The sequence below is a fragment of the Garra rufa genome, chromosome 2 (assembly GCF_049309525.1).
Source record: "Garra rufa chromosome 2, GarRuf1.0, whole genome shotgun sequence".
In the NCBI taxonomy this organism is placed as follows: domain Eukaryota; kingdom Metazoa; phylum Chordata; class Actinopteri; order Cypriniformes; family Cyprinidae; genus Garra; species Garra rufa.
In genome coordinates this window covers 8,089,391-8,101,693 of record NC_133362.1, presented here as the reverse complement: position 1 = coordinate 8,101,693, position 12,303 = coordinate 8,089,391, and the positions used below count along the sequence as shown (strand labels likewise).

The 12,303-nt window shown below is 33.3% G+C and overlaps 1 protein-coding gene across 6 annotated transcripts in view; it reads right to left on the bottom strand.

Annotated features, from left to right (window-relative positions):
- fgfr2 (fibroblast growth factor receptor 2) overlaps nt 1-12,303 on the bottom strand; it is a 71,690-nt gene that overhangs the window by 25,382 nt on the left and 34,005 nt on the right. For all 6 annotated transcript variants that reach the window (XM_073833663.1, XM_073833664.1, XM_073833661.1 and 3 more), the window contains 2 exons: nt 7,214-7,335; nt 653-763 (listed from right to left, as the gene is read on the bottom strand). In XM_073833663.1, the coding sequence (XP_073689764.1) occupies nt 653-763; nt 7,214-7,335 (233 nt within the window). The remainder of the gene's footprint in view (nt 1-652; nt 764-7,213; nt 7,336-12,303) is intronic.

The following is a 12,303-nucleotide window of genomic DNA, read 5'->3' as shown; positions in this document are numbered from 1 at the left end:
CAATGTACTAAAAATGTATTTGCGGGTATTTAAGTGTATTTTCATTGCATTTAAGTATATTTTTTTTTCACCTGGGTAAACATGTTTGAAGTTCTTAATATATTTCACTGTTGCACATTTAGTCTTTTTATTTTTTACAGTAATGTGCATTTTGCAGTTTGTTTACATGGTGTACAATGGATGCACATATTTATGACTTCTTGTTACAGTGTTCATTTAAAATAAAAGTTGTTTAAAATAAACCCTATTATTAATGTAGATGTGTATTTCAGTAATAAATTTAAGTAGGGGAGTTTCAGTTACCAGCATTTATATCAAAATATGGATCCCATGTCTGCAAAACTAACATTTTAAATGAAATATTGATAGCTAATCGATATCGAATCGAATCGAAATCGAAATTGAATCGAATCGAAACCATAAAAATAAGAATCGAATCGAATTGCCAAATTGGTCACAATACCCAGCCCTACTGACTTCCATAGAATTTTTTTCCATACCATGGAAGTCAGTGGCTACCAGCAACTGTTTGGTTACCAACATTCTTTAAAACATCATCTTTTCTGTTCAACGGAAAAACATTCAGGTTTGAAACAACCTGAAGATGAGTAAATTATGACAATTTTTAGTTTTGGGTAAACTATCCACTCACCGTCTTGTGTGCACGCTCCCAACAGATTGATGATGTTTTTGTGCCGGCCAATCATCTTCATCATCTCCATCTCTGACACCAGGTCAGAAAGATCTTTCTCTGTTGCGTCATCTAGAAAGGTTAAATAACAAAACACAGAATAAACTAAATGTTTGTGTGTTCACTCAACAAAATGTAATCTGCTTATTGACCAAAAAATACTAAATAAATTGTCACTTCTTCCTGATTTCTGCTCGCTACACTGTAAAAAAGTGTTGTTGTTTTTTTTATAAATCAAAGATTATTAAAGTATCAGTCAATTCTTTGTTGTTATTTGTTACATTTGTTCATAGGTGAGACTGCATGGCTGTGTTCCAATTGTAATACTAGAGTACTGCATACTTAACAGTATATACTGTGTTCTGCATACTACATTTAAAAAAATAGTATGTGAAACATGAGTAATGATCAACATTTCAAAAAGAGAACACTGGGAAATGTCTAAAAAAATCTTTTTTATCGTCTTTGTAATAACATCTTACAATAAAGATTTAAAAAAAATATCACACAGGAAATTAAAGATTAAGGCAAACTGCATTGTGGAATACACTTATGCTCAGTGTTTTGGTTGTATACTAGGGATGTAATGTAAAAAAGACAAATGAAGACTCGGATAAAACTTACATTTTAAAGTTAAATTATTCTAATCTAATGCACTTTGAGAGTTTAAAATTAAGAGCTCCAACCCATGTTCTTAGCTAAGAAAACTCGGTCAGAAAAAAGTCAGTGACAGCTGCACTTTAAAATAAATGAAAATGAATATTTCATAGGTCTATTTTACAATAATAGGAAATTACAATAATTCTTTCCTAATTTCCACATCTGAAAGAAATATTTAGAATTTGGACTGCAGTAACATTACCCATTTAAACCGCTAGCTGTCAGCAATTCATGCTTTTATTTTGACGGAAGCGGCAGTAGAGCTTTTATTGTGACGGAAAACTCCAGCTTCAGTGAAAACAAGTATACAAAAATGTGTCTCACTACTAATTTAGTGAAATGCTGCAATCAACTGCCGTGAAAATAAAGCATAACTGGTGGCAATAAATAAGTTCTCTGCATTCACTGTGAACTGAGCCGTTCTGAGGCACAGAAAACACCGGATCACGGGCTGATCGCCTGAACGAAGTGCACGCTTTGCTTTGAAATGCACAGCGAAAACAGACTTGATGAATATTGTGCTTTCGGTTTTAGTTTGTTAGTTAAGCGTAATGGCCCAAAACACTTTAAAGACCTGTTTTGATAGCATAAACTACACTTTTTGCCTGGAACACCTATCGTTTTATATAGTCATGTGACCACGATAATATTGAGACAATTTTGCTATCGCGATACCACAATATTGATCATACCATTACATCCCTATTGTATACCTATATGTAAGATTTTGTTGTATAATACTCACATACATTTACATTATACATAATGCAAAAGTAATATGTCAGTATGCCATACATGCCAATGCACCCTATATAAGTAGATTGGCTGGACTGGCTGTCTGTGTCCCGGTATAACTGTCTGTGTGGTTTCGTGTTACATTGAAGAGCCGCCACACAGCTCTCCTTTCATTGCCTCACAATTAAAAAGCGTTTCTTCCATTTAGAGTAATTACCTTAGAGACAGTCGCCTTTTCATTATCTGCCTGCTGATCACTGAAGCGAACCTGACACAATCCACTGACCGCCATTCCTGTCTTATCTTACTCCAGTTTCTTCTCCTAAGAATGCTGTGCACTCTTCCTTCCATACCAGATTTATCAACATTTCAAGACCTTCTCTAAAAATGGTGTTTTTGTGAGCTAAGTTTCTGTTTGAATTTACAATGGCTTAAAAATCTGTTATTTTAGTATTGTAAATGTGCTTTTACATCATTTTTTATTTTTTAAATTAGCTTTTATTTTTATATTTGGGTTTAAGTGTGAGCCATTTTGTTACATGCTTTTGTTATTTTTATTTTTTTATATTACTTATATTAATATTTTTATATTTCGTTTACAAGTCTGTAAAGCATTATTTTAAACTTTTAAACAGCAGTTTTCATTTTAAAATTTTAAATTGACATACTTAAATTCAACTTAAATTTATTTTAGTTAGTTACCAGAGCAACTTTCAAAAAAACAACAAGATATTTCAAAAAAAATATTTTGTGTTCCACAGCAGTGTTGTTTTTGACAACCATCTTAGATTTAGTCTTAGTCTTAGTCTTTTGGACTAAAACGCTTATTAGTTTTAGTCAAATTTTAGTCACTTCTAAATGTGATAGTTTTAGTCCAATTTTAGTCGACGAAAAGTCAAAAAGGTTTTAGTCTAGTTTTAGTCAAAAAAAAGGGGAAAAAGTCTTTTAACAAATTAATGTAGGTCAGTAAGTATTTTGCTGTTGGGTAGTGTCACTTATAAGTTGTGAAAATAGCAGATCTATAGTTCAACACAATGTGAGCTTCCGGATCGACTATTTTCACCAATAATTACAATAATGAAGGAATGGTTTTAGACATAAAAGACATATATTTGAAATAATGTGCAAACTGCCGCTATCATGGTTAATCGTCTGTCTGTCTGAGTGACAACAATGTGACGTGTTGAGCGTAACCAAACAAGGATAGAATGTTAAAACGGCTTGCCATACTAGTATGGCAAAGAGTATTTAATGCTAAAACGGCTTGCCATAGCGGCAGATACTTTTTCGGTTTTAATTGGCATGCACAATAAGCAGAAATGTCCTGCATTTTACACGTTTGACGGACCACCCACTAACATTTTCGTCTATTCTCGTCTCGTCAACAAAAACTCACACACGTCTCGTCATGTTTTAGTCATCAACGAGCCATTTTTATCTCGTCATCGTTTCATTATCGTCATGAAAAAAAGTGGCGTCAACGAAATGATTTCGTCATCGTCATCGTCATCGTCGACGAAAACAACACTGTTCCACAGAAGAAAGAAACTTACTGGATTTGGAACAGCATGAGTAAATAATTCCAGAGAGTTACATTTTGGGTGAACTATCCCTTTAAGTTTCTAAATGCTTTTTCGGGGCCAGTAATTAAGCCAGGTGTAAGCGGTGAACGTGCTCTTGTTTCAAGTGTTTTCTCCGCTGCGGTCCTGCCCCCTCGGCCCTCTCAACATCCTTTAAAACTTCTTTTGAGCTGCTGGTTCCCTCCCCCACTCTCTTTTCTTTCTTTCAGTGTGAGGGTCTTTCTTTGTGCAGGTGAAGAGCGAGAGCCGTGCAGCTGGTGAGCACCGGGTCAGCTATGCGGCCTCTTGACCCGAGCTCTACCAACATCACTCAGCACCAACAAATAACCCCGCGTGGGCCCCTACAGTCAAGACCTCCTCTCCCACTTTCTCCCTTTCTCAACATATGCACATTCTCAGATCATAACAATACCTGAACTAGTCTGGTTTAGTTAGTTGTTCATTTTTAAAATTGTATTTTTAGTTTTTCATTTGCAACTGGATTGATTAGGGACAAGCCATTATATTGGCCAGAACGATTAATCATTTAATATTTGGCCAATTTGAGATAAATGTGCCCTAAAGTGTCCATTCCAAAATGCCTCAAAATAGATATTAATAAAAAATTCACATATATTTTGAAAAAAATTTATTCAATTAATTGCAAATACTGATATCTAGAGCTCAAAATGGCTTAAGATATACGGGTATTAATAACAGTAAGGTCTACAAGAGTTTATATGAATATAATGTACAATAACTGTAAAATAAAAACAAAAAATAAAAATTCATATACAAAACTATTTATATGAGTTTAATGTATACAAAAAAAATGTAAATGGATACATTTATATAAATTAATATAATGATGTGTGTGGGTGTATATTATCGATATAAATATATATATTTTTTTATTTTTTTATTATATAATTTGATAATAATAATTTATTTCAATAATTATAGCTATGAGTAAAGAAAAATATTTATATATTTAAATAATATATATATAATCATAAAAGCTATTTTTTATTTTAATAAATAATGTTAATAATTTGAAAATAAATTATAGATACAAAAATATATAAAATATATATTTTTTATTCAATTTATATATTTAAAATTAAATTATATATATTACACATATACCCATTTATATATATATATATTAGGGGTGGGCATAGATTAATTTTTTTAATCTAGATTAATCTAGATTAAATCTTGGAATTAATCTAGATTAATCTAGATTAAAATGGCTGATTTGAATTCTGCTGAAGGCATTCAGAATATGTGTGCTACCCAAATAATGACTTAAAGTCTTTGAGAATGGATCATAAAGCTCATAAAGCTGTTCTATGATCATTTGTTGGTGAAAATAAATTGTTCAATTAGATGTACTTGTGTTTACTAACTAACTAACAATGAAATTATTTTTTCTACCTATTAGATTGTGTTTTTTTAACGTCAACACCTACCCAGCCCATTACATGTTACACCGTACTTTTATTTTGACAGGTTGCCTTGAAGTTTCTGTATCATACAGTATGATATGATGCTAGGTTTCTCAAATGAAACGGTAAAAGTGACACTCACAGCAGTTTGGGAGATTGAGTTTATCTGTTCATGTGAGATGAAAATGCCAAAAATCACCGGGAGCGTCACGTGTGTTTCAGTATGCGTGTAGTAAAAGCTCGTCTCCGCAATGCATACATACAGCTAGGCAAACGGAACATATCGGATTCATATTAAAACGGTCTTTTTGCATTTCAGTTTTCACATACACTAGTCCATATCGCGATTTGAATTAAGTGACTGACCAACATTTGATTTATGAATCCAAAAAACGACGAATTTACGTGGCATTTCGCGCTATAGTAGATTCGGTTTTTATGAATGGAGGACGACGCGATCCCGTCTGTGTTTTGGCGGAGGAGACGTAAACGCGCGAACATATTCTATAGTCTTCGGTATACATCCGCGTTAAACTATCAAGGTGAAAGTCATCATAGCTTGCGTAGTTTAGACCCAGCTCCCAACCCAATTTTGAGAATAGATTAACGGCGATATTTTTTTTTATCGCGCGATAAGAGTTTCACGTTAACGCAGCACGTTAACGCCGATAACGGCCCACCACTAATATATATATATTTATATATATTTATATATATATATATTTATATATATTTATATATATTTATATTTATTTATATATATTTATATTTATATTTATATATATATATATATACAGGGGCGTCGTAGTTGGGGGAAAAGGGGGACTAAATTACCAGGGCCCCAAGTGTGGGGAGGGCCCCCGAGGATCAACCCCCCCCCCCGGAACGTAGTACAGCGGGGGCCCCTTAGCTGAGTCAGTGCACAGGGCCCAGAACGACACAGCGACGCCCCTGTATATATATATATATATATATATATATATATATATATATATATATATATAGCTTTCCATTGGTGTAAGGTTTGTTAGGATAGGAAAAAATTTGACAGAAATACAACTTTTTGAAAATCTAGAATCTGGAATCTGCAGAAACTTTAAAATACTGAGAAAATCGACTTTTAAAGTCATCCAAATGAAGTTCTTAGCAATGCATATTACTAATCAAAATTATGTTTTGATATATATTAATGGTTAAAAAATTAAAATATTTTCATGGAACATGATCTTTACTTATCCTAATGTTTTTTTGGCATAAAAGAAAAATCTATAATTTTGACCCATACAATGTACTGTTGGCTATTGCTACAAATATACCCATGCTACTTAAGACTGGTTTTGTGGTCCAGGATCACATATATATTAAATTTTAAATCATAAATGCTGAAAAACAAAAGTTAGGACATGAGGTGTCTTAGTGTGATGCAGGAATCATAACACACTGCTGTTTTTGTTGAAAATGCTCCATCTTTTCACTGATATTTTAGCCTCATAGGGTCCATAGGACAATATTATTCTGTCTGTATTGTGCTTTGCCTGTCCGTCTAGTGTTTTTGCAAGATTTTTGAGCAACTGCCTTGTCTGAGCAGGTAGACATTATTAGATCTTTCTTGACATGTTTAATTCCCTTTATCTTCGAACACTCCAACACGCTCCAGTGAAAAATCCAAAAAAATCCAGTGTGTTGTTCTGTACAATATCACATGTGAATTTTATCTGTCTGCTGAGCTGGTGTGATTTGTAGCTTGTATCTGCCATGCTTTGATCTTTCACTCGAGTACCATCCGTATACGAACCAGTAGTTTTGTGATTCACAGCATAGCACAGAAGTAGCTCCCTTGTAAAAAGCAATTCGAACCATTTGAAAGGTGACGCCCACATCAATTTATGAGCTGATGAGGTTAAAAGTCAGGTAATTCCCACCATCCTACATCTGATGAAGCCATTAGCGGTGATATGTTTCAAATAAATTAAAATAAATGCAAAAATAGACCAGCTGCACATAGTTGCAAAGGCTTAGATGAAGACAAAACCTTCAGATACTGTTAACATGCAAGTACACTAAGAGTAAATGTTGATTTAGGACATTCACCACATGGAAACTAATCCATAAATATTTACCTTTCAGCATCTTGACAGCCACCGTCACGGCTTCTTTAGGTTTGTCCTTATCGATGCCCAGAGCTTCAGCCATGACAACCTGCCCAAAGCAGCCCTCGCCAAGCGGTTTACCCAGAGTTAACCTGCACAGACAAACACAAAACCCCAAACATTACAGAGAAACCCAAAAGCTCATCAGAAGGTATTGATCCCCATTTCCAAAAAGCATTTCAATCCAATCAGATGTTTTCAGTCTCTAGATGCGATAATTACACCAAAAAATGCTGTCTAGTTTGGAAACATGTTGCATTAGTGATATTTAACTGTATATCAGAGTTGCGCGTGCATGTGTTTTGTTTACTTAACTCGTAGGTGTTAAGTGGATGGCCTTTGCCTTCCATTGCAAAGCTTACATTAGACATTAGCGAGTGTGACAGCCGAATGTCTGGCTGAGAGAGCTAGAGTTACGGTCCTCTGGGGTGAGTAACAATATGCCTTCAGGGATTTAGAGACTTTCTCAAAGTGTGCAAGAGAGGGCTAGATACCGGGGTAAACGCTTGACTAGCGCGCTCTGGTCAAGTGCAAAAAAGATTAGAGCATGTTTCAGGAGAGTGTTGTAACGTATACATCAGTTAAAGACTCCCACCTTTTCTAAAGGGGTGAAGTGTATTATTTCTGTACAGAACTGCCCGAATAATGACTTGCAGTGTTCAATCAGAAATAGTCCCCAGTTTACATCCCCATTTCAGAATTTTGCAAAATGTTAATTACTTTACTAAAATAAGAGGGATCAAACAAAATGCATTTTATTGTTTATTTAGTGCTGACCTGAATAAGATATTTTACATAAAAGATGTTTACATGCCCTCCAAAGGCAAAATGCAGTAACTAAGCGAACACTGAAACTGAGAAAAATGCCTTTAAAGTTTTTTGACAGCTAGTCAAACACTCTCGTTTCTCTGAAATGGGACAAAATTGAACCAGGAGACTTTGCCACGAGACAAAACTGTTGTCACAAAGTCCATTTTAAGCCTTAACTCAATTTTGACCAAATGTGTAGTTACTGCACTTTGGCTTTGGAGGGCAGTATAGTCCACAAGAGAAAATAATAGCTGAATTTATAAAAATGACCCGTTGAAAAGTTTACACCCCTTAATTAATTCTGTGTTCAGAATGGTTAAACTGCCTGCTGTTCTTCTGAAAAATCCTTCAGGTCCCACAAATTCTTTGGTTTTCCATTTGTGTGTGTGTGTGTGTGTGTGTGTGTGTGTGTGTGTGTGTGTGTGTGTGTGTGTGTGTGTATTTCAACCTTTTTCCAACAGTGACTGTACGACTTTGAGATCCATCTTTTCATACTAAGGAAAACTGAAGGACTCATACGCAACTATTACAGAAGGTTCAAACACTCACTGATGCTCCAGAAGGAAATAACATGCATTAGAAACATGAAAGAGGGTGAAAACTTCTTGAATTTGAAAATCAGGGTAAATTTAACTTATCTTAACATGTAACTATCTTCTGTAGCATCTGAAGGGCAATACTAAATGAAAAAGTATGATATTTAGGCAAAATAAGAAAAATCTCCATTCTGTTCAAAAGTTTTCACTCCCTGGCTCTTAATGCATCATTTTTCCTTCTGGAGCATCAGTGAGCGTTTGAACTTTCTGTAATAGTTGCATATGAGTCCCTCAGTTGAGATGGATAGATGGATCTCAAAATCATACAGTCATTGTTGGAAAGGGCTCAAATATACAAACAAGCTGAAAAATCAAAATATTTATGGGTCCTTAAGGATTTTTCTGAAGAAAAGCAGGCAGTTTGATTGTTCAAGACAAACAAAGGATTTATGAACAACTATCAATAACTAACAATAACATGCATTTTGTATGATCCCTCTTATTTTGATAAAATAATTGACATTTTGTAGATTTTGAAAGGGGGATGTAAACTTTTGACCTCATATATAAAGGGTAATTAAAGGGTATAATGCATTATAATTAATCATAATGTGCACTGTAATACATGATATCTTGTTGTAAAACCAAATTTAAAATGCAGTGTAAAAATTAATTGCTAAGCATTATAATATGGGATTATCTGTGAATACAATTATTCATGAGATTGTACAATGCATTATAAGGTGCATTACAAGGTATAATTAATGCATTAAAACTACTTTTATAATGCATGACACACAAAGACTTTAAGTAAAGTGTTAACAATTTTATTTACAAACCAACTCTTCATTTGAGAACAGCTCAAAAATGAGCTTAACTTCATCGAATGAACTTTTGGGAAATAATTTGTCCCTTAATTAGCTCTAGTTTGAAAACAAACACACCCTCACACATTAAAACCCAATCACACACTCATCTTCATCCCTCACGGTAACTGTGACATTCGACCTCTTGCCCTGCCAGTGGCCCTCAGTCAACCTTTGATTGGCAGGAGCTGGGGTCTGTCCCCGGCCCCTTCCAGCACTGGGCTATGTAAACATTCACACCCGCACCGGGGCCTGGGGCCGATCTGAGGCTGTGATAACACAATCCCCCTCTGTGCCGTACGGTCAATGGCGGCCTCTGTCTACTCCAGCCCACCACAGATAATCAATGTTATGTTTATCCTCCACGCTGACCACAAACGTTCACATTCCACATTTTTTTCTGCCCGGTATGCGCCCTGGGGCACGTCACGCCGGGATGAAGACAGCAGACAACACAGAGAGTTCACTAACTCAATAGCTAATAGGGGATTGTAGGAATGAACTACATTGAAAGTTTGGCTAATATCTGTTAAAATGAAAATATAAATAAATACATATTTTAAGCATTTATAATTATGATAATTAAACTACAAATAACTTAGAATTAGAAAAATATACATAAAGGAATTTTTAAATATAATAATAATAATATATATATATATATATATATATATATATACACACATATATACACTGCCACTCAAAAGTTTGGGATCAGTAATATTTTTCATGTTTTTTTAAAACAGTCTCTTATGCTCATCAAAGTTCTATTTATTTGATAAAAAAATACAGAAAAAAATAAATATTATGAAATGTTATTGCATTTCAAATTAACAATTTTTATTATGATATAATTTAAAATATAGTTTATTTCTGTGATGCCAAGCTGAATTTTCATCAGCCATTACTCCAGTCATCAGTGTTACATGATCCTTTAGAAATCATGCTAATATACTGATTTATTTTTAATTTTTTTTTTATATTAATTTTGGAAACAGTTGTGTTGTTTAATATTTGTTGGAATCTGTGATACTTTTTTCAGGATTCTCTGATGAATAAAAAGTAAAAAAAAAAACAGCATTTATTCAAAATAGAAATCTTTTCTGACAATATAAGTCTTTGCTTCCCCTTTTTATCAATTTAACACATCCTTGTTGAATAATTATATTAATTTCTTTCAAAGACAGAACATTTAATGACCCCAAACTTTGAACAAAGTGTTTATTGTTACAAAAGTTTTTTTTTTTCTTTTTAATAAATGATGTTCTTTTTAATTTTGTATTTATCAAATAATCCTGAAAGTATCACAGGTTCCAAAAAAAAAATATTAGGCATCACAACTGTTTCCAACATTGATAATAAATCAGAATATTACAATGATTTCTGAAGGATCATGTGACACTGAATACTGGAGTAATGATGCTGAAAATTCAGCTTTGCATCACAGGAATAAATTATATTTTAAAGTATATTAAAATAGAAAACCACTATTTTAAATTGCATTAACATTTCACAATATTACAAATTTTTTCTGTATTTTTAATCGAATAAACACAGCCTTGATGAGCAGAAAAGTCTCCTTTAAAAGCATTAAATATCTTACTGATCGCAAATTTTTGAGTGGCAGTGTATTTATTTATTTTTTAAACATAATTTTGAAAACATTACTGTATATATGTACTGTTATCAAAATTATGTTAAAATGTATATTATATTAATTGCATATGTATATGCTTCCAGAAAAGCTTACCATATTATGTACAGTAAAAAGACAGTAATTTACAATGTTGTACATTATATATAATAAAATAATTAAATAAGAAAATGTATATAAGACTGATTTTTTTTTAAAATATCCTACCAGTAAAATCAGTTAGCAAAATATTATGTATAGTAAAAAAGACTGATAACTGTCTAGAGGCAGAAAATGTACTGTTTAAATTGAAAAAATGTAAGCTCTGAATATTATCTACTTTTAATATAGAGAATATCAGGCAATATTAATATGGCATAACAAATAAAAGCATAAATGAATGGTTTCCAACAAAATCTTGTGTTCCTTACAGAAGCACGTCTTAGCTTGTCTACCCAAAGGCAACAATTCCTTTAGAGGGTGTGAAGCTAAAAATACATAAAATGGTGCTTGCCTTCACCTATAGAATAAATATTACTGGCCATTAGTTAAGAACATGTACAGACTGTTATCCACTAAATCGTGAACAGCTTAATCCAGCAAAAAAAAACTGAGCAACTCCACCATTAATTTAATAAATAAAGACTTGGTTAGAGTTTGGAGTTGAATAATGGCATGTTAAACTGCTTACAAATCATCCTTGAGACATCAAAGTACAAACAGACTCCTTTTTAACCACCATTTTCATTACAGATTGCTTAAACGGGCTTTCTTAGTCATTAATTAGCAATTGGTACAGTTTTGGCAACACCACGATAGTGGATCCATTGTAAACATTGGAAGCATTTTATAAATATTAAGCACGCAAATTAAACATTAATCTGTGAGTTTCTCTCATCAGTCACACGATCATTCGTGGTCAGTGTCAGTAACACAAAGTTAACTGGTAGCTACTTGTATCTTGCTTTATAATGAGAAAAATGTGTGTTTGGTTTCTCTAAGAATAATAACGGCTAACGAACAGAGGCCTGTGTTGTGTTATGAATGATTGATTGTACATTGCGCCAGCGTAATCACAGGTTATTAATTAGACATAATGGGATTTGTAAGCGTATAAGAAGATTAGCTTCCAGTCACAATGATTTACAAGTGAAAAAGATGAAAGATTACACTTTGAATTTGAAAGACTACAAAAACTGCACTGTAGTATCCACT